We start from the raw sequence: 23791 nt of genomic DNA, 5'->3' as shown, positions 1-23791 counted from the left end.
TTCATCCTTCCTCGCCCCACTGGCCTTCAGAAACATACATCCGGTAGACGCCACTCCGGAGGGGGGACACAGGTGCCGGGGGAAGACGGCGGGGGAGAGACAGCCGCACGATCCTCGCTTGGGGCAAGGCCGGCTGGGCGGCCCTCGCGCGCAAGGAGGGGGACCGGGTGGGGGACGGCTCCGCCCCTGGTCCCGCCGACCCTTGGCCGGGGAGCCCCACCCCTCCTCCTCCTCCTCCTCTACCCGCACCCCACCGCCCTCCGGCCGGATGCTTAGTCACGGTGAGGCTGCGCTCGCCGCGGGCTGGCGCCCCCTCCCTCCCGGGGACCCGCCCCCGGGCCTCCCCCGCTCGGCGCGCACTTCCGCGTGCATGGCCGGGCTGCCGCGGGCCCTGAGCGCGAGCGCGGGGACGAGCTGGCGGCGGGCGGCGAGCGCCTTCCCCGGCTTTCCGTTGCCTCAGCGCCGGCCCGCCCGCGCCCTCGTCCGCGCCATGGCGTGCAGGCAGGAGCCGCAGCCGCAGCGCCCGCCGCCCGCCGCCGGCGCCGGCGCCTCCTACGACTACCTGGTGATCGGGGGCGGCTCGGGCGGGCTGGCCAGCGCGCGCCGCGCGGCCGAGCTGGGCGCCAGGGCCGCCGTGGTGGAGAGCCACAAGCTGGGCGGCACTTGCGTGAGTACCGGGGCCCTCCCAGCGCTGCTCCTCGCGCCTCGCTCTCTGCGGCGCTGCGCCCCGCGGCTCCGCTTTCTCTCCGCCTCGCCGGAAACAGCCTGTGCGCTTTCCTAGTGCGATCCATCCATCCGTCCGGGCCCGGAGGCTGCGCTTTCCACCTTCCCGCCCGCATCGGAGGTCAGGATCTCAGCAGGTTTAGATGAGACAAGTGTAAAGGGACTTCCCTGCGGCCCCCTTCGTCTGTTCCAGCCCAGGTGCAATATTAACGATAGCCGTAGATGGTTGAATCTAACATAACTTTCCTGCACCTTCACTCGTCGGGGTCGAAGACTGTTGTGTTCCATGCTTGATCTCATCCCCAGGTCCATGAAACATAAAACTGCATCTGGAATAATTGCAGCTGGCCTGTGTATGTGAGGAGTGGGGAGTGGAGATGGGGTAATGCAGATCGTAGTCCTCTCCCTTCACTTTCAAGGGCAGAATGATTTACAGCAGTGGTTCTTGCCCTTGGCTGCACTTTAGAATCCCCTGAGCAGCTGAAAAATGCTGCCGCCTGGGTGCAGCCTCGGCTTTGGGAGTTTTAGAAGCTCCACAGGTGATTCTGAATTGCAGTTAGCTGAGAACCACAACTACAGGTTACTTCGATGTAGGATTTACTATTAAATAAATTTTCAGACCTTTTGCTTTTGTTTTGTCTTGTTTTGGGAGTATTTTTAAACTACCAAAAAAAAAAAAAAGTTGTAAATCCTCCGATGAGAAATTGTTTATCATTTAAAAAATAAGTGTTGTTCCCAGGTTATTGGTGTGGCCTTTTCTGTCACAAGGTTTGGGTAAGGGCTTGCTGTTAATATTAAAATGTTATAGCCAAGAGAAACCTGGGATTGGGGATGGGTTCTCTAAATTCCTTCGGAGACTGATGTTTAAATTATGTTAATTTTGGAACTCTTTAAGGGCAGGGTTAGGTTCATATGTTTGTGCACCTCTTATCACCTTAACAAAATAGCTTGCTCAATAACCATTTGTAAAATGAAGGAAACTGAACGAGAAACTCGAAATTGACAGCTATGAAAGGGCTGACGCCATTGTCCAGTTCTCATTTTTCAAGTTCAGCATGCAAGTGGGAATGAGGAAAGGAAAGATCCCTGTTAATTATCAACTTGCACCTTGACGCCTTAGTCCAGACAGACTCTTAGGAGAAGTTGGTCTCTGCAGAAAGCAGATTGAGGGGTGCCACTAAGAGACCCCCTGGACAGCTGGTGAGAGCCCTTGATAACTGCTCATCTTTGTACCTCTCTACTTTTCTGTTTTCCTCCTTCCCCATTTGTGTCATAATCAGCACGTGGCATCCGTCGTCATTGCCTGGTTCCACTGGTATTAATTAAGAAGAGGCTGACCCAGTTTTTAGGTTCCTGTTACGAATGTGAATACACTAAGAGAGAAACTACTTCTGAAGCAAGCAAAGGATGGCTCAAGAAAGCCATTTACTGCCCTTATAGAGTGCCTGGCCTCGCTTATCTCCTGCTGCTGCAACTTTTCTTTTCCTGTAAGCATTGATATCTTGGGGAAATCTCCTATTTAACATTTTTATGACATTCCATTTGGGCTCTTCTCACACTGGTTTTTGATTTTGAATCACAAGGAGGGGTGTTAGGTATGTGTTGAATGTCAGAGAAGACATAACCAATTGATAAGACAAGAACTTAGATTTGTTCAAGGATTCCAGTTATAGGGCTAGCCACAGTTGCGATAATAAACTGATTACGTGCAGCGATTTCCAAGCAAGTGTAGGGAAAATCGAGGCTTTCTGAAGCACATCATTTCATTTGTTCACATCTTAATTTCTTGTATTCTAAGTGCTAAGTGTTTGGATTGGGGCTTACTGAGAAAAAAGGGTAGATACAAACATTGTGAGACAAAGGTCCCGTCCCTGAAGGAATTTACAGTATAGCAGGGGAGCAAAATATAGACAACCCCAAAGTGAGGTGGTCTGTGTTCATTGCTGCAGGTAATAACAAATTACAGTAGTTGAGAGGAGGATTGGAATTATCGCTTTTGCCTGGTACTATGGGATGGTTTCATGAAGGAGATTGTATCTTTCTGAACTTGAACAGATCAGTGTCATTTTTTGCCAGGGTAGGGTCAGGGGCAAAGGCGTAGAGGCAGGGTATATTGTGTCACCGAATTTGACTGGAGCAGACAGTGTCTCTCATAGAAGTAAGAGATGGGAAGCTTATGGGTAGGTTGTAAAAAAGGTAGAATTTCTGGAAGCACAAGGAATTGTGGAAGGGTTTTGAGCAGGAGAGTGACAATAAAAGTGGTTTTGTAGTAGTGGTTCTATTGAGAGATGTCCCTTGGGGAATTCAAAGGGAAGTTTCTTTAGTATTGACTCTCCAACCAGTTTTTTCCTTAATAACATATATTGATTCTAAAAGCTTGGTCAATCTTTTAAGTTGCCATGGATGAATTCACACAGGAGGTTCAAAGTAGTCTTATTGTAGCGGTGATTATTTCCAGGTAATGGGATTATGTTTTGTTTTATTTTTGTTTGCTCATTTAGTAATTCATATGCCAGGTATATAGGTATTTTTTAGACGTTGGGATCACAGCAGCAAAGCGGATAAAAATCCCTGTCCTTATGGAGCTGACATTGTAGTCATTATCTGTAGTTTCTAAATTTTCCATGCAGTATTTCTTTAACAAAAAAAAAAAAAGTTTTTTTTTTTTTTGAGGAAGACTGGCCCTGAGCTAATATCTGTTGCCAATCTTCCTCCTTTTTCCCTTTTTTCTCCCCAAAGCCCCAGGAGATAGTTGTATGTCACAGTTGTACATCCTTCTAGTTGCTCTATGTGGGACACTGCCTCCGCATAGCTTGATGAGTGGTGCATAGGTCTGCGTCCAGGATCCAAACTGGCGAACCCCGGGCCACCAAAGTGGAGCACGTGAACTCAACCGCTACCTGATCAGGCTGGCGCCACAAGTTTTTGTTTTTAGTTTTTTTGTTTTAAGCCTTCCTCCATGAAAGTTTGGACTCATGGAGCGATGGAGCTGGAAGTGATTTTGGAGATCCACTGATCCAGTCTGATTATGGTTTTTTTAAAAATGGAGGCACTCACATAAGCTTGCTGACTTAATTTTTTTTAGAGTAATGGCCATTAAAAAAGTTCTTCTATCACTATCATTTTAATCAAAAATAATATATATATATTTTTTTGCTAAGGAAGATTCGTCCTGAGCTAACATCTGTGCCAGTCTTCCTCTATTTTGTATGTGGGTTGCTGCCACAGCATGGCTGCCAATGAGTGGTGTAGGTCCACACCTGGGCTCTGAACCCAGGCCACCGAAGTGGAGCATGGTGAACTTAACCACCAGGCCACGGGGTCGGCCCCTAATCAAGAATAATATCTTAATAAAAAGTAGGAAGCTTATAATTTCAAGAAAGGACAGTCCTTTAAATGGAATACTTTAGCTTTATGAAATACTACGTGGGTCCCATTGTTTTCATCACATTATGGATTGGACTCACACAGGTCCTTAGGGGAATTTAGGAAGTGTTGTTCTAGTCCAGGACCCTCACTCTCTGAGGAGCAAATTGTCAGCTAAAATGTGGTTGAAAACAAACTAAGCATAGTATAACCTGTGGAATTTGCGGCCCAGCCATCAGAAACCACGGCTTTAGTCTAATCGTGTGGAGTAGTTTATGACTTGATGAATGTTTGTTGTTCTCAACTACAAGGGAGGAACCTTCTTACTCCTACTTCTTAGGAACCAGGCATCACTTACTCTAAAAACACTTGGTTAAGGGTCTGCCGTGTGGGTCTCCACCCAGAGCTGATTTAATGGGTCTGGAGAGAAGCCCCAGCAGATGTGTTTTTAAAGAGCTCCATTCTCATTCTGGTGTACATGAGCCAGACACAGTGCCGGGGTCTTTGTGGGAAGCCAGAACTGTGTGAAGACTTTCACCCCATGAAAGCATTAAAATGAATCTGGTGAACCCTGCATAATTATGGGAGTCAGATGACAATGAGTTTGGTCCTAGAGTCATTCATTTCCTGGTCTCATAATTTCATGCTTCTGAAGTAACTAGTCTAGAATGCCTTCCCAGGGTGTCTATATGGTGTGACTGCTTGCCTTAATTTCCTGACTCCTCCTTAGTCTTGCTTTTTCAGGAGGCTTTTTTTTCCCTTCCGTGATACAAATGAGTAAGCCCCTTTCAAGACATGTATTTTCAAGATGAGTGACATGTGTTGGTATACTTGAGAGTTCACTTTTCTTTGACAGAATTTATTACTTTAAGCTGTTAAGAGGGTCAGGTATGAGATGACTTTGCCCCATATTGTGTTCAGTAGGGGAGGAAAAACTTTTCCTCTACCCTCTTAAGTTCAGCAGCTGGGGCCTGCAAATTAAACTGACTATAGGCAGATTAACAGGAGAAAAGTTTCATTTTGTATGCACATGGGAACATCACAGGAAAGAAGTGAAAAAAAACCCAAAGAAGCAGTAAGGCCTCAGAGCTTAATACCAACTTAACAAAGGCTGATAAATTGTGGAGAAGTGACTAGACCAAGGAAAGGGGGTTGGGCTTCTAGGGGTGGTAAATTGTGGGAAGATAAATATATGTGGCAAACTAATGGAAGATAAGGGTTACTTTAATAAGCTTTTTTGGTGCAGATTCATCTCAGTGCTATATTTCCGTCTCCGGTGATAAGGGTTGTTCTCCTCTTCCTGTGAGAAGGAGAGGGGTGAGGGACACCTTCACAAAGGGAAATTTATGCCCTGCTTTCAGGTAGGAAGGAGGAGATCAGGGAGTGCCTCCTGTGTCTGCTGTTTCTTAATTGTCTCCAGCTTAAAGTAATCCTTATGCCAAAGTAGCATGTTCTGGGGTGGCATATTCTGATCCCCTTCAGTTCAAAGGGAAAGAAGCGATGGGCCAGAATTGTTACTAAGCTTGTAATGGATAAACTAGGTCAAGAGGCATGTGTAGCTCTAGTAGTATGGTTCCACTCTTAATTTAGTCTTTATTTTTCTGGATCATGCAAAAAACTGTAGTAGTAGGATGTTAGGTTGGACATTAAAAATAGGAAACTGAAAGAAATCATCTGTTTTTCCTTGGAATTCAATTAAAGATAAGTAATCTCTTGTTTTTAAGTAATAAAACAGAAATAAAGATAAGTAATCTCTTGTGATTAAGTCATTTCTGAGGGCAGAAAAATACATGAGATAATCTTTGAAGGTTTTGAAGTCTCCAAAAAGCTAAATATAATGCAAAGAGAAATGCAAAGATGGCCCAAAGCCAAGGTGAGTTAGAGCCTTCTGGGAGCCTTTTCTCTGTGGTTCAGTTCTCTGCCTACGCAGACCTGGGAAGAGTCAGCTTGAGGAAAAGTTCTTTCTGACTTACTCTCCCTTTGCCCCAGGGCCTGTGGGACACTTGTTCGCATTCTTGCTGAGTGTACTGGTTCTGTGATAAAGAGTAACCTGGTTCTCGTGGTATAGGCATGCATTCCTCACCAACAAGCATTGAGTAATAAACGTTGATCACTAGGAAAAAAAGTCTTTTTTTTTTTTTATTTAAGGTGTAATTGACATATAACATTGTATTAGTTTCAGGTGTACAACATAATGATTCAATACTTGTATATATTGGGAAATGTTCACCACCATAAATCTGGTTAACATCTGTCACCAGACTTAGTTGCAGAATTTTTTGCTTGTGATGGAAACTTTTAAGATCTACTCTGTTAGCGACTTTCAAATATGCAATGCAGTATTATTAATTACAGTGACCATGATGTACGTTACATCCCCAGGACGTATTTATTTTATAACTGGAAGTTTGTACCTAACAAAAGCCTTCTTGATGGTTAATGTCACTGTGAACTGTGCTGCACGGCTACAGTTGGAGAGGCCAGCAGGAGAGGGGGTTTCTAAAGAGACCTGAGAAGCAGGCTGCTCAGTAGATGTTGTTGGTATTCATCTAGGCTGAAAACAATTACTTAGCAAAATGTAAATCATAATCTAACTTGGAGGTGAGAGCATGTACTTTGATATTACGATGTCTATATCTCCATAGGGCTGAACATGCCTTTTCTTTATGGGAAGAATATTTAACGTGAGATCTACCTTCCTAACAAATTTTTAAGCCTGCAGGATAGTATTGTTGACTAGAGGTGCAGTGTTCTACAGCAGATCTCTAGAACTTACTCATCTGCTTAGCTGAACTTTTGTGCCCGTTGATTAGTAACTACTCATTTTCCTTCCCCCCAGTCCCTGGCAACCACCATTCCACTCTTTGACTCTGTGAATTTGACTATTTTAGATACCTCGCGGAATCATGCAATATTTGTCTTTCTATGACTGGCTTATTTCACTTAGTATAATGGCCTGAGGTTGAACGTGGATTTTTAAATGTACATTTACTAAAAGGAGAACACAGTTCAAAGGAATCCTGCTGTTAGTTCCTTCAGTATTCACAGGTATCCCTCAAAACCAGAAAATTATCCTAATTTGTTTCATAGGTTTAGCATTTCATAAAATGGCGCACACCTATATTCATAGGTACCAAATAAGGGCGTGATCATAGGGGTGGGGTTGGTTGAAGTACGCAAATACTATTGTTGAAATTTGTCTTTTGATTTACCTTGTGGGTTGTTTAATCTTTTGCATCAGTCTTACTATAATATTGCTTCACCATCTGCCTCAGAGCCCACTAAATCTGCAGGGCTGGCAAAAGAACGTCTGCCTCTGAATCCCTCAGAGTTCCTATTTCTTGTAAAAGGTACTTTGAACAATTAGCAACAGAGAATGTTTTCTCGCAGAGTGGAACTGACCAAATTTTATGGAAATACTAGTAACCTTTGGCGTTTGTAAGTGTCATAATTGTCATGGATTCCAGTGTCATAATTAGTGACCATTTATTCACTGGGCGTTGCAACGTTAGAGATTAAATATGATGTGGGATCCCAGATGCTCTTCTTTGGGGGGCGGGGAGCGGGACATATGGGACCAGATACCACTGCAGTGGGTGTCAGGTAGTAGAGAGAGACATCCCAGAGGAATTTTGACTCACATAGCTACGTCTAGTCACCCTGGATGTCCCAAAGTAACAATTCTTTTAAATTTGACGGGCGAACCCTGGGACTGGGAGGTTCATGTTAATCAGATGTTCTGCTTAGCTAAGTATTCAACCAAAACAGTTTTGGTTCCAACCATTAATCATTAATGCCTCTTATGTCAGTTCATTTTCACACATTAGATTCTGCTTTACACGGAATATTTTTCTTTCTTTCTAAAACTAGATGCCTTCCTGGACTAACCTTTATCTGAAATGTGAAGATAAAGACATGGATATTGAACATTTGATATGTGCCAGGGTGTGACACTGTGATTTATAATTAGAAATCTGTGTTTGTTCTTTGTCCCCATTCCTGGCACAGAGCTCCTAAAACCCTTGGAATTTCCTAAGTGATAAGAATGGTAAAGGTGTCTTGATATTCATAGCAAGCCTCTTTCAACCACATCTGAGTTTATGTTAATGAGGTGACTTTTGGAAAGAACATGAGGATGGGGCCTGATTGGCAGGGAGACCAACCCTGTGATTTGAGGGTTGGGATTTCAGTCCCAGCACTCTGACCTCTGGAAAAGGGAGAAGGGAGAGGAGCTGGGGGTTGAATCAGTCGTCAGTGGACAAAGGCTTAATCAATTATGCCTATGTGATGAAGCCTCCATAAAAACCCAAAAGGCCTGGGTTCGGAGAGGTTCCGGGTTGAACACATGGAGGTGCTGGGAGAGTGGTGCACCCAGAGAGCACGGAAGCTCCACGTCCTTTCCCCAGACCTCACTCTATGCATCTCTCCCATCCGGCTGTTCCTGAGTTATATCCTTTTATAATCAACTGGTAATCTAGTAAATAAAATGTTTCTCTGAGTTCTGTGAGCCACTCTGGCAAGTTAATTGAACCCAGAAAAGAGGTCGTTGGAACCTCTGATCTAGAGCTGGTTGGTCAGAAGCACAGGTGACAACTGGACTTGTGATTGGCCTCTGAAGTAGGGGGATAGGGCTGTCTTGAAGGACTGAGCCCTTAACCTGTGGGATCTGATGCCATCTCCAGGTAGACAGTGTCAGAATTGAGTTAATTGTTTGGTGGTATGGAAAAAAAAACACATTGGAATTGGGGTCAGAATCACACAGGGACAGGGCCAAGTGGTGGTCAGACAGCATCTTATTTAGTCACTCTTGGTGTGAAGCTGATGAAACTCGACAAAGATGGGGATCTTTGTTCTGGTCACCTATCTATTCCAAGCCCCTAGAACAGCCTTGAGCTAAGTAGGTACTCAATATCTAGTTGCTGAAAGAATGAGCTGATGAATCGATAGTGTTTTGCTTAGTAAATGATGACTGGTCCATTTTCTAAGTGCTCCTTCCTCATACCAGCCTTGAACTAGATTTTAGGATGCAAAGAAGGAAACTGTAGGCAGCTCTGTGGTGGAGGACAGAAGGGAGAAACCAGACGAAGGAAGTTTACTATTACTTAAGCATAGGCGACATTCTTGACAGGTGCAGTTGTAAATCAACCAAGTTCTCGTTTTATCACCGGCGTGGGCAATGTGACGTTTCTACCTGTCCAGGCAGAATTGAAGGTAAGAGGGCCAGCCCTAGGAAAAACGGTGAAGCTCCTGGATTTTGCCACGTGTATCATTAGACTCTTTACATGTTCTGTCCCTGTTGGAGGGCCCCCTGTTCTCACTGTGAGCCTGTGCTGGCAGGCCGACTGAACAGAAGGAGTCTGAACACCAGATTTTGGAACAGGGAGTTCTCAGAGATAGACTGTCAGTTTGCAAAGAGAGGCAGAGCTTCAGGAGTCTCTCTGGCGCTGGATGTGCTCGCAAGTGCAAGAAACGTGTCTCTTTTCCTACGGTTTCTCGTTGGTTAGTGCCCACCTGGAGAATGGGGGCTGTGCAAGGGAATTTGCCAGGTGGAAAGTTGTATGTTTCAGGTCTTATCAGCAACGTGCGCCTCTGGGAAGTCAGAGCCCTGAGAACCCATCGTCTTGGTGCCCCAGTCTGGGAGGCACGTGTTCTTTGCCATCAGTTGATCTGTTTCTGAAAGGGAGCCAGCCGCCGAGGGAATTGATCTCCTCTCTTTTCCATCTGCCTTTTGTGCACAGGGGGAGCCGGCAGCCTGCAGAAATAGTTCAGAGGGGTCAGTGTCATCATCAGATCTATAAATGAGAAAATAGGTGCTTTATATACGTTATTGCTTATCTTCTCAAAAGCTCTCTAATGTAAGTATTATTCTCATTTTATGGAGTAAGAAACTGAGCTCAGAGAGATTTAGAATAGCCAGTAAGTGGGAGGGTTGGGATTCAAACTCATCTCTGTCTGACTGTGCTTGTGCTCTCTCCAACAAACTAACGCTCATGTCAGCTAGAGAAAGGGGAAGAGCATTGAGCATGACTGTACATAGCTCTCCGTCCCTGGCTTCCCCAGCTTTGTAGGTAACGAATTGTTCTTTTCTTTTCCAAGTTGGAGGCATCTGAGAATCAGTTGTGTTGTGCTGAAGGGTAACTAGGTTTCTAAAACCAGCGGAAACCCCTGGAGGCATTTACTTACTCGGAGCTGCTGAAGTAGGACCAGTAGTGTCTCAGGGCCATGGGCTTCCTCTCAACCAGGACCCAAAGTGTGCTGTGCTAGAAGACGGATTCTCTGGCCCAAAAAGGTCACAATTTTCCACCACCTTCTCCCTCTAATTTCTGGCCCAAGGCTCCGCAGTTTTAGGAATGTAGTGTGATTCTGCTGCTGCCTTTTGAGTCAGGGTCTTGGATAGGCTGAGAATCTCTCTGTGGCTAGGGCTGTAGGTTCCGTGAGAGCAGGGACTATATCCATTTAGTGCTCTGCTTTGCATAATGCCTGGCACAAGTGAGTGAGTGCTTAGCCAATACTTCTGAATGAATGAATGCTTGCAAGTTAAAAAATTTTAGAAGCCAAAAAGGCAGAAACTTTTAAAAAATAAACGAAAGTTAGTCATACACTTGGACATTAGTGAGAGTCAGGCTATCTTGGTCCTTAGAAGCAGCACATTCCAAACTTTTTTTTTAATTGCCTTGAATAACTTTGAAATAGCTTCAAATGTACATGAGGAGTAAATTGATGATGTATGAGAATGGTTCAGAACATTTAGTGCCTTATGACCATTTGAATTGCTTTGAAAGGTTCCTGGGAAGCCGGAAAAGGTTGGCTGGCAGACAGGCGCAGTCTATTTATTTAATATATTGAAAACATCTCTGCTTTGGAAGAAACTGGTTTTGGAGTCTGTCCTAATTGAAGCCTCTCAGTGAACTTAAGCTGCAAACTGCAGGGTCCGAAGGTGTGGATTGGAGGGACTGGGAAGCCCTTTGCCTGCCAAATGAACTGGAAAAGGCAAGTCTGATGATAAAATCAACCCCACCAAGGGGCTGCGATCACTCTTCCCACAGGGATTCGGCAGCCTTCCTCTGTTCCACCACAGAGAAAACACCTGTCCTCCTCCTTCCTTAGAATTGGCTCATTCCATCTATCCCCATAACTGTCAAATATCAAGGGTTGAGAAATAATAGCATATCCTCTGCTCAGTTCGATGGGAGGCAGTCTGGGTAAAAGGCCATAAATTATTCCAATTGCTAATATAAAGTACTTTCTGAATAGTGTGCTTGTCATGCTGCTGGAGGTGTTGATTCCTTTATTTTATTAGTCTTGAATTCTGCACCCTTCTCTTGATCCTATGAGTTCCTGCTTCTGTTGCCTGATGAATCCTTATTGTAGCATAATCTCATAAAAAAATCCAACTCCACAACTAGACAGTATATGACCCATCTCTTTCTAGGAAAAAAAATCTCAAATGACTGATAACTTGAGATTATGTAGAAACATAACTCACTCCTTTTTAATTCTTGAGTGCAGAATAGTAGCAAATAATAGGATTATAACGAATTTGTAGCAGGTTTGTTGTTAGCCAATAGCATTTGGAACAACTGGAGGAATAGAAGGTTACTATTCAGTAAGACCTTCTTTTTCAAACATTTGCCATCTTAATGAGTTTTGGGCAAGTTCCTTTTAATCTAGCGTTTCATAGCAAGTCCCTTGGCCAAGTGCATATGTGGTTCAGGTTTCACCATAGGACACCCAGAAAATACTCTGCTGCAAGAAGTAGGCTTGTATTCTTTGGGCATATTTACACATAAAGGAAAAATAATTGTAATATAGTAGTTCCCCCTTATCCGCAGGCCGTACGTTCCAAGACCCCCAGTGGACACCTGATACCATGGATGGTACCGAACCCTATATATACTGTGTTTTTTCCTATGCATACATACCTATGATAAAGTTTAATTTATAAATTAGGCACAGTAAGAGATTAACAACAATAAATAATAATAAAATAGAACAATTGTAACAATATACTATAATAAAAGTTACGTGAATGTGGTCTCTCTCTCTCTCGGGATATCTTACTGTACTGTCCTCACGCGTCTTCTTGTGATGAAGTGAGATGATACAATGCCTACGTGATGAGATGAAGTGAGGTGAATGACCTAGGCATTGTGATGTAGTGTTATTTTCAGACGGCGATTGACCATGGGTAACTGAAACCATGGATAAGGGGGCCTCTTGTATAGAAAATATTGAAAATAGGAAAGATCAAAGAATCACCTATCTAAATACCACTACCCAGATCAAATCATTTTGGTTTATTTCTTTGTCTAAATGAATTATATAAGTAATGAATTACAGTATTCCTATTATAAAAAGAGTATAGGATAAAATATGAAAGTTTTCTCCCTCCCCAGAGATGACTGCTGTTGACAATTTGGAGTATTTGATTCAGCTGTTTAAATGCATGTATATATTTACAAATATATAAATGCAAATTGAAACGTGGAATACGTATTGTTCTGCAGCTTTCTTTTTGTCACTTAACATTATATCTTACAACTCTTTCAGTAACAGCACATAGAAATCTACTTTATCCTTTTAAATGGCTGCAGAGTATTCCATAGGCTCAATGTACAATAATTTCCCTACAGTCATACTTCCCTACTGATGAACAGTTACCTTGTTTCCAGTTACTCACTGTGACAGTGCTGTAGGGAGCGTCCTTCTACGTGTGTCTTTGGGCACTTGAGCATAATATGTGACTATTTCTGTAGGATACAGTCCTAAACGTAGAATTGCTGGGCCAAATGGTATGTGCTTTCTAACACTGGTATGGTCCATCTTTTGTATTTTTACCAGTAGATTTAATTATTTAGATTATCTTTTATCTTTAATCTTTTAAAATGTAGTTTTCTATTGAATCTTGCTTTTTTCACTTTTATTACATAAATGTTTTTCTATATGATAACTAACAGTAGAGAAATGATTATACCTAAATAACATCATCTTTGTGCATTTAGCTTTTCTATATCTTAGGTTACGCCTTTACGCTAAATGCTTAGTCATGATTATGAGATCTAACATATGTTTAGGTTTTCTTAAGTTTCTTTGCTAATGGTTGATTAACATCCTAAGTTCCGTGCCATCTACCTTATATTTTTGGTGAGTATTCACCAGTATCTAAATATTCACTCTGTGCCAATAAGCGTGAGTGAACAGTGAACATACTGACATTTTTTTAAGGATATATAGTTGAGACCTTGTTTATTTAAGTCTGATAACTTTATTATAGTGGCCAAAACATCAGAAACACCGCCCAGTCAGCCTTCATAAGGGTAACGATATCTGGAATACACATTAGGTGACAGGTCTCCAGCGCTGAGGGGTCTGTAATTTGCCATTCAAAAGAGTAAGATCAATCTAGTTTTCCTTCTGCAACCAGCTCGTCTGCTAGGGTACACTGACTGGTTACCCATTCAGCCAAGTCCAAATTTCTTCACTCTCAAGGCAGTTTTAATCAATCTTACTCTTTTTTTTTTTTTTTTTGGTGAGGAAAATTGTCCCTGAGCTAACATCTGTTGCCAGTCTTCCTCTTTTTGCTTAGGAACATTGTCCCTGAGCTAACATCTGTGACATGGCTTGATGAGTGATGTAGATACATGCCCAGGATCCGAACCCACAAACCCTGGGCTGCCGAAGCGGTATGCATGAACTTAACCACTACACCACTGGGCCGGCCTCTCAAACTTACTCTTGACTCAGCTTTTTTGTTTTTTTTAAGTTATAAATTTTAGGATATGATCAAAAGGAAATAAACAGCTGTAAACAAAAATTTGTGTGTAAGCATATACATCACAGCTTGTATACAAGGACCATTGGGAGGAATTTCTCTCTAGTCTCATGGGTATGAATAGCTATTTTCTTAAACAACTGGTTAGTTTTTACATGAAATCTTACAACTATTTGTGTTTTCCTTTGAGTATTGGCTGCTAAAAGGCTAAGAGTCGAATTTGTGGTCTATGTTTAGCAAGTATATAAGCATGGAGATATATATATATAAAATAGCATGAATGAACCTTAACAGCTTGATTCATCATCCTCATTTGGTCCTGAAGAAGAATGTAGATTTCCATTAGAGGTTTCTCAAAGGGGAAGGGGACATTCTGGCTGTTTTACCCAGCATGCTGCATAGTAAGTTCCCCAGAAATCCTCTAGGACAGCTGCTCAGATGGTTCAGTTGCTCTTAATTCAGCTGGTGGGTCTTCTCACCTCCGTGCTGCTATTTCTCTCCTGCTTCCTCCCTCTGGGCTCTGCGTGCTCAGGCTTCTGGCATCTCTTGACCTGTACCATCTCTGCAGTGCACAGCCCTCTGGAAATGGAATCGTTCTCTCTCTCTCTCTCTCTCTGACTGCTTTTTTTAAAGAAAGTGCTGATGAGTAAAATCTCTGCCTCATCATATAAGAAAAATAATGTTCATATCTCTTCTAACTCTATAATAGAAAAAAGGAAGTACAGAGCTGTAGATGGTGACTTAGAACTCAAGGAGGTCTCCTGGGTTGGTGCTTAGGGTTCATTTCTTATAGGTTTGTTTGATGGTTTGAGTTTAATATTTTTAAAATATGTCCTTTTTTATTTTTTCTCCTAGGTGAATGTCGGATGTGTACCCAAAAAGGTAGAGTTTTTATTTCTTATTCCTTCCACACTTCTTTTACATATTTGGCAAATCATGATCAGAAGAAAGATGTTTCCAAATGTGTTGGTTAAAAATCTTTCTGCAAAAAATAACTGAGAAACCAACTAAAAGTGGCTTAGACAATAGGATAGTTTTTGTTTGTATTTTTAAATATCACTTATTAAGAAGGCTGGAGGAAAAAAAAAAAAGCCTGGAGATAGGCAGTTTCTGAGATTTGCTTAGCACTTAAGGGTATCTGAAAGGACCCTGGCTTCCCTCCATCTTCCCGTTCTGATATCCTAGGTGTGTAGTCAACAGTAACTCCCTCTCCCCCTGTGGCCACAAGGTGGCTCCTGGAGCTCCGTGTAGGATGTCCTCACCCACCACTCTCTCTGCAGATTGGTTTAGGTTCTCCTGCCAGGACTGAGCTACTCCTGCAGGGGAGACTGGGTGAGTGAGTGGCATTTTCAGCTAGGAAGAAGGGGAAGGAGGGGCTGCTGGAGAGAGAACCACAGAAATATTAGCTCCTGGATGCTAATTGCATCATGCATGCAAAAGACATTCATCCTGGATGTTCGCCATGTGGTAAGTTCTCATAGTGACAAAGTTCCTCTGGGGGCACAGTGGGGAGGTAACCAGAAATGGAACATAGTGTCTGGTCCCAAACTTCTGACGGTCTCGAAGGAGTAAAGATCGACAAAATATCTATAGTCATAGCGTAAAAGAAAAGTGGAAAACTTTTCCGTCTGCATCTGGGTGGAAAACTATCCATCTGGTTTTTTGATAACTTTTTCTCAATAGGGAGATGCAGCCAGGAAATAAAAAAGTTTATACCCAACTCTCAGCCCAAGTGCTGATATGACCAGGATCAGGTGGATGATGGTGGCAGATGGATGCTCCTCCCACACATGGCTCTGGTTGACTGCCTGCAATCCTGGGGTGACTTTGCAGAGGGTAGGATGTTTACCTCAAGCCCTCGGGTCCTTCACCTGCTCCAGTGCATCTCTGAAGCAGTTTTTCCCAGGGAGACTAGAACTATTTTTCTCCTGGAACGATGTGTCAAGATTGTCATGGGTTTTTTGTTTGTTTTATTTTGTTGGTGGTAGTTTTGTTTTTAAACACAGAAATCTATTTCCCTATAAATTATTCATGTTAAAATCATGTATCATGTGACTTTGGGTGTCTCATGGCCATTCTTAGATTGTATTTCTCAATTTGCCTGAATAAACATTTCTGAGTACGGTAGTTGGACACCTTGTGGTAAGCAGTCTCTGGATAAATTGCTGTGTACTTGGGTCCTAGTCCCCATCTCTGCTGTTCTATAAATTCAAGTTTATATTAGTTCATTCAGGAGTGATCAGACAGACTAGTGAATTGATTACCTGACTTCACAAGGAATTGTTTTATAAGACAATACATTGACTTATTAGTTTAGAGTGAGTGAGATTATATCTGCCTAGTAATTAGGACTGGTCATCTGCACAGGATTGCTTTTTCTCAATAGGGAGACCTATCTGGCAATTCAAATTATTGAATGGAATCAAATAAGTATTTCCATTCAGTTCTGCAGCCTCATGGAGTCGCTTGACCACTGTCGTGATTTTTGGTCCTAATATCTGTGGTGCAGCTCATATTAAAGGACTCATCTCTTACCTGTGACCAAAAGGAAGCAGTGGCAGCTCTTGTTTCCAAAAGCCTCTGGCTTATCCTGTATTTGCAAATGATTTTACTCCTCATTTGAATGTTATAATCCCAAATTTACAACCTTTCGTTACTGAGATTACATTTTAAATTGGCAGCGTGTTGGTATCACGTCTAAGTAAATATTCTAATCTTATCAGTGACACACACCTGAGTTTAATTCCAGAAAGGTTTTCTGTAACGTGTTCCCTAGTGTAGGTAGGTTCTTTTCTGTCTTAGGAAAATTTCTTTTTTTCTATGGGATATTTTCCTCAGTTATTTTCCTTCCTTTTAGTCCTAGAGTTTGGAATCTGTTCTACTTAGAGTCATGCAATTATGGATTTATGGATTATGTAAATTAGTTATAAGGTGGTTTTATGTAATTTAAACCAGTTATGGTAGTAAATCCAGTGTTGATTGGTGCTACTTCATTATTTTAAAATACCTTCTGGTCTAATACTGCATTGTGGCCTGAGCTTGTAATGTTTTGTTCCCCTGTATTGTTTCACTGATTCCTTCTATTCTGATCACATGTGCTAGACATCTACCTTATATGTTTATAGGGCTTTACTGATTTTAGAGTGCTTTTGCATTCTTGAAGTTGGTAATTGCTTCTAGTTTTGTAGAAGAACAGACTGAAGCCTAGAGTAACCCCCCACTCCAGAAGGGTAAAGTGAAGCAGCGTTAGAGAAGGAACCAGATGGATGGGCCTGCTGCCACCCTCAGTAGGTCTGAGCCTAAAATCCCAAAGCAGTTCATATAGAGGCACCCTCTCCAGAGTGTCTTTGGTGCTATAGCATTGTTCATGATACGAATTAGAAGTAAATAAATATGGTACCTCATAATGAGATGAGGTATAGTGATGTTGCTTAAAAGAACATAATTTTTTTGTGGTATTGATAAATCTTTCATATGCGCTGTTTAAGATAAAGAATCTAGCAGATAAAATCATTCATTCTATGTTATATGAATTTCACCGTAATTAAAAAAAAAAAAACAGAATCCCAGACCAGAGAACCCAGACCCAGACTCTGGGTTCTCCCTTTAGACGGAACCCAGAATCTGCCTAAAGGGAGAAGGGTACAAAGGAGGAATCTAAGGCTTATTAACTATGGAGTCTCAGGTTTGTCTGACAAAGAAAAATGGTAGTTTGTCTGTCATCTAGAGTTCTGGATGCCAGTTTGAATTCAGTTATCATGATGATCAGTGGGCATAAAAGGCCTTTACAGATTATAGGCTACATTCCACAAGAGCTTCATCGAAACTTTGAGTTCCAGATGTCTAATTACATATGTCCTTAGAAGGACATGTTTGTAGTTACTGAATACATAATAGGAATCCATTCTCTTAAGTTTTTAGTCCTCAGCTTTATCTAATAGTTTCCTTCTGAATCGCTTTACTGTAAAGTTACAGATATAATTCCATTTCCTGGAACTGATCACAAAAGGCATGGCTTCAAGAAATCTGAGACTTAAAAAGAGAATATAAGCTTAATGGAAGGACTATGAGGCTTATAATATCCTGCTTTTATAGAGTTTATAAACTAGGGAATTTAACAGTAGAAGTAATTTTCCCCATCATTTCAAAAGCCTCCCTATAAAATCTATCTGGTCATATTTCTGAATTTTCTCTTTTAAAATGTTTAGTTTTGTTTTTAATTTAAAGTTCAGTATTTTTATCTGCTATTATGTAGTTAACTTTCATTCATGATTTCTCTTTTCCCTTAGGACTCATGTTTTGGGTACCTTTTTTTCTTCCAGGTAATGTGGAACACAGCTGTCCACTCTGAATTCATGCATGATCACGTTGATTATGGCTTTCAAACTTGTGAGAGTAAATTTAATTGGAGGTAAGTGTTCGTGCTCAGGGGGTTTGATTTTCAGATATAAATATTTTTCTTTCATAATTAAATGAGCCATAAATCTTTTTGGGGGGATGTTATTGTGGTAAAATATATACAGCATATGGGGCCAGGTGGCGTGGTGGTTAAGTTTGCGTGCTCTGCTTTGGCGGCCCCGGGTTCACAGGTTCGGATCCCGAGTGTGGACCGATGCACCACTCATCAAGTCGTGCTGTGGCGGCATCCCATATACAAAATAAAGGAAGATGGGCACAGATATTAGCTCAGAGCCAATCTTCCTCAGCAAAATGAGGAGGATTGGCAATGGATGTTAGCTCAGAGCCAGTCTTCCTCACACACACACAAAATATATATATATACAACATAAACTTTTAAATGTGATGGGTATGCTTATGGCCTTGATTGTGGTGATGGTTCCACAGGTGTATACTTATCGCTAAACTCAGCAAGTTGTTTACATTAAATATGTACAGCATTTTGTATGTCAATCATACCTCAATAAGGTGGTTTTAAAAATGTATATATATTTTATACACACACACGCACATATATATATATAGAAACAACATAAAATGTCCATTTTAGCCATTTTTAAGTTGTCAATTCAGTGGCATTAAATATATTCATAGTGTTGTGCAACTATCACCACTATTCGTTTCCAGAACTTTTCCACCATCCCAAACAGAAACAATGTACCAATTAAACAATAACTCCTCATCTCCCTTTCCCCCAGCCCCTGCTATCTCTGTTCTACTTTCTGTCTCTATGAATTTGCCTATTCTAGGTACTTTATACAATATTTGTCCTTTTATGCTTGGCTTATTTCACTTAGCATAATGTTTTCAAAGTTTATCTGTGCTGTGGTATGTGTCAGAATTTCATTCCTTTTTAAGGCTGAATGATACTCCTTTATGTATTACATTTTGCTTATCCATTTATCCGTCAGTGGACTTTGGGTTGTTTCCATCTTTTGTCTGTTGTGAGTAATGATATTGTGAAGATTGGTCTACAGTTCCTTGCTTTCAGTTCTTTTGCGTCTATACCTAGAAGTGGAATTGCTAGGTCATATGGCAATTTTATGTTTACCTTTTTAAGGAACTGCCATACACTTTTTGAAGCCATCAAATGTTGAAAAAATTTTAGCAAATTCCTTCATTCATTCAACAAATATTGAGTGGCCACCACATACTAGGTGCTGTGCCAAAGCAGCTCTTCTTGTCTTCTATGCAGCAATAAACTCACAAGCTGTAGATGCCAACTGAATGTTGCCCACAGAGTAGGATGAGGGTTCTCTACGTACGAGAAAGCAGATGGACACAGGGGAAGCGGCGACTGTCTTCAGAGACATTCATTCGTGGGCTTCCTAATGACAGTCTGTGATTCTCTGCTCAGGGGTGTTCAGGGACAGATGCCCTAGTTGCTAACTGAAAGAGGAGAACCCTGCTTCTCAGTACTGACTCCAGTTTCGTTGCAGCATTATAAAGGAAAAGCGGGATGCCTACGTGAGCCGCCTGAACACCATCTATCAAAATAATCTAACCAAGGTGAGTATGCTAGGTGTTGAACTTTGAGAAGGAGCTGTTCTCTGCTGGAGTATGCTGCCAACTCTGGCCAGACTAAAACATAGCCTTTGCAGTATCTTTTATTGTTTCTTTTATTTCTTTTTTTTTTTTCAAAGATTTTATTTATTTATTTTTTCCCTCCAAAGCCCCAGTAGATTGTTGCATGTCATAGCTGCACATCCCTCTAGTTGCTGTATGTGGGACGTGGCCTCAGCATGGCCCGAGAAGCGGTGCATCCATGCATGCCCGGGATCTGAACCCGGGCCACCAGCATTGGAGTGCACGCACCTAACCGCTAAGCCACGGGGCCGGCCCTCTTTTATTTCTTTTGCAATCAGTGATCTTAAGGTTGACCTGTCAGAGCAGAAGCCTCTGACTCAGTAGGCCAGTCTCTTTTCTACAGAGAGTGGACAGCATGTGCCAAAGTTGGTAAACCAGGTCTCACCTGATGGCTGTACGTTGAGTAGGTCTGGGCTTCCACTTGGTTCCAGAAACCAAATACATAGGAGACTAATTTACACACGAGTATGCCAGTTTATTAATTAAAATCAGGCACATTATTTGAATGGAAACCTGCCATTGTTCATTTGCTCAGAGCACCCTCATCCTTGGTGGCTAGACCTGCTCAGGAGACCAAATTATGGTTTAGAAGGTTGTTTTGTGAATGAAGTCTGATGAAGAAAATTGAGCAAAGGTGTGTTTCCCTTCAGCAAATATATGTTGTCCTTTGCTATTCTGAGGCTTTTTCTGCCTTAGTGCTTAGATGTCATACCTCTTCCACCCGGGACAGTGCTAGAGACAATGACAAGTTGTGCACCATCCAACTCTCCTTTTTCTTGACAGCGTATATCCCATCACCCTTCATTTGCCTTTTTGGTCTCACTTTGTGGTTTCTGAGATTTCAACATAGCTTAGGTTATGTTTAGATCAGTAGATTCTGGATGATATTTGGCCTACCATAATCTCATTAGCAGTGTATTTATAAGCCAATTTTTAGGATGAGTTACTTCTACAGATGGCTTAACCTCATATATTTTTATATTGATTCTTATGCATTCAGTTTATTTCTTGAAGGGTGATATTTTCTCACCTTAATTCCCAATTCAAGGGAAAAATATTTGGGGGCCTTCAGTCCCCTATACGCTGATGACAAGAGATTTTAAGGCTGCTAAACATGAGTATAGAGATACCACTTGCTATGATAAAACACCCACATCAAAAATATTTTAAATGGAGCTAGTAAAATACTTTTGCAAAAGATAGGAAAATTATTCAGGAAGCAGCATTTTTTAATGCTGACAAATCTTGATGTGTAGTAGAACTTACTATGACCTTATAGGAAAGCAATTACTTACAGTTGATTCAGAAATTCTGAATAGGAAAGGAAACTTTCCATCAAATATCCTAGAAAATGAAAATAAAAATTTCATCAGTTCTTCCCTCAAGCTATTATCTATATTATTGCCACTCGACTTATACCTCTTTTTGTCTGGCACCCCATAGGAAATCATTATGTCCTGCAGGAAGGTTGTTCTGGTGGTTTATGGCTTTTGGCATTGATCGTGATTCAGCCTGATTAAGCAGGGCACCTGCAGAACAAGCCTGGTGGGGTGATTGGAAAGGAGGAGATAACTCAGTTCAGAACCAAGCACGTTCCAAAATGTTAAAACATTCTGTTCTGTGATTGTGCTTCTGATTCCATTATCCTGGTAAGTTGCCCACGTTTGCAGGCCAATACATGTAGCACGGCTGGCAGAAGCTGGCCAGCAATCCCCACATCGAGGCCCTGGCACAGAGGATGCCAGTAGGAGCAAGTCAGAGTCTGAGTTCTCAACATCTCGAGTGTAGAATTTCGTTGTCATGTGATTTTGTGGTATTTTTCCCATTTTGTTAGACAGAAGCATTGCATTTCCCTCCCTTGGCCAGAGTCTTTCTCTTTTACCTCAACTCCCTTGACCTTTATCCTCTTTGCTTTCTCAGCCTTCTGTTCCTCCTCCAGGCACGTCATTCTTTGGTGTGTTTTCGTTGCAAGTGAGGAAGACTTTCTCCCTCAACTCTTGGGGGCAAAGATGTAATCTTTTTCCTTTTGGGGTTGACTGACGTATATATTTTTCATCTTTGGGTTTTGGCCCAAGAGAACAACTTCGTTTTTTCTTACTGTACACTTCCAGCATCAATGGTAACCCCCTTTCCAAAGTGTCAATTAACAGTCAGAAGTTCTGCAGAAACTTGAACCTTGGAGAGTTGTCTTGGCATTAGCAAACCCAAGATTGAAATCCTCAGTGGAGAAATGGAAATATCTGATAAGTTGTGTTGGCATGCAAATGTGGGCAACTTACAAGGATAATGGAATCAGGTAAGCCCAATCACAGAACAGAATGTTTTAACATTTTGGAACATGCTTGGTTCTGAATTAAGTTATCAGGTGTTTTTGTTTTATCTTAAGAACAGGCTAATGTCGTGGTTCCTTCTCTAGTCCCATATAGAAATCATCCATGGCCGTGCAGCATTCACGTCTGATCCCAAGCCCACAATAGAGGTCAATGGGAAGAAATACACCGCTCCCCACATCCTGATTGCCACAGGTGGCATGCCCTCACGTCCTCAGGAGAGCGAGATCCCCGGTGAGTCTTCCAAAAGCACATACTCGTTAATAACAGAAGGAGTTTACTGTTGTTTTCAACCTTATGAGCCATGCCAAGGGATCTGCCTATACCAGTTCTTTCCTTGGACAAGGCCATGAGAGAAAGTCTCTGCAGAACCTAAAGGTAATTGGCTTAAGTGGTGCCTAGTGATGGGACAAAGAAAGATATTTCATCCAGCTCTAAGCTCATACATACTGTAGGTAACACAGAGAAAAATCGACAGCCTCATCCTTTCCTTCTCAGCATGGTTAGAGATTATTTCCAGAGGTTATTATTTACAAGACACATGATATATTTACTCTTTTGTTTAGGGGAGAGAAATCTTATAAGGATATAACTTAATTACCTGATTAAGTCCTCTTTATATGCATATTTTTCTCTCTCATGTATGGAATTGTAAAGTTAAAGCAGTAAGGAACTCAGAGGTAGTCATATCTGCCTTTGCATTTTATACACACAGGGATGAATCATGAACATAATGCCTTACTCTCTCTTATTGTCTATGTCTTTCTCCCCAACTAGATTATAAAGTCTTTGTGAATGGTGGTTGTAGTTTGTACATCTTTTGTATTCTCTATGGATTGGCTTCATAAGACTCATGACCAACCTGAGTTTATATGGGAAATTTTGAGTGTGTATGCGTTTATGCATTTTTTCTCTCTGGGAGAGAAGGATCCATAAATTTTCACCAGCTTTTAAAGGAGGTTGATGTCTCCCAAAAGGTAAAGAGCACCTACAGTAAGAGATATGAGGATACTGTTCTCAAGTAACTTAAAATTTAGTTCAAAAGATTAGACGTAAGCATCTTGGTGTAGAACAGTCTCCAAATTGATTGTTAAATGAAAAAAAGCAAGGTGTGGAACACTGCATATAGTATGCTACAATTTTTCTTTTTAAAAAGTCAGGGAGCCTATATGTGTACACTAGAATCTCTCTAGAAGGATGGTCAAAGCCCAGTGGAGCTGACTTCCTCCAAGGAGAGGACTAGGATGGGAAAGAGACCTCCTTTTCAGTAGATGCTCTGTTGTGCTTTTTGAATTTTTTAATGTATACATTTACTAATTGAAAACAAAACAAAAACAAATGCAAAGGAATAAAATAAAAGGTAAATATCACAAGGTGATTGCCAGACAGTGAGAGTTAGGATGCTCAGAGGTGGGACAGATTACAATGGGCTGTCATAAAATGAAAAGACTCCCCAGGAAAGAGGCTCACAGCTTGCATATTATGCGCTGAGGAGGAAGAAGACTGCAAGACCCAGTAGATAATACAGATGTCTGTGAAGGACATTCACCCAATT

General features: G+C 41.7%; 1 protein-coding gene across 1 annotated transcript in view; it reads left to right on the top strand.

Moving 5' to 3' along the window:
- The first annotated feature begins 315 nt into the window (after positions 1–315).
- Positions 316–23791, top strand: part of GSR (glutathione-disulfide reductase) — a 45736-nt gene continuing 22260 nt past the window's right edge. Inside the window, exons 1-5 of the mRNA XM_058525154.1 lie at positions 316–667; positions 14717–14743; positions 18184–18272; positions 19759–19828; positions 22323–22470. Of these exons, the coding sequence (XP_058381137.1) occupies positions 371–667; positions 14717–14743; positions 18184–18272; positions 19759–19828; positions 22323–22470 (631 nt within the window). The 5' untranslated portion in view covers positions 316–370. The remainder of the gene's footprint in view (positions 668–14716; positions 14744–18183; positions 18273–19758; positions 19829–22322; positions 22471–23791) is intronic.

The sequence above is a fragment of the Diceros bicornis genome, chromosome 29 (genome assembly GCF_020826845.1).
Source record: "Diceros bicornis minor isolate mBicDic1 chromosome 29, mDicBic1.mat.cur, whole genome shotgun sequence".
NCBI classification, from domain to species: Eukaryota; Metazoa; Chordata; class Mammalia; order Perissodactyla; family Rhinocerotidae; genus Diceros; species Diceros bicornis.
Note: the sequence above shows the minus strand (reverse complement) of the source record. Positions and strands in the feature narration are given on the sequence as shown.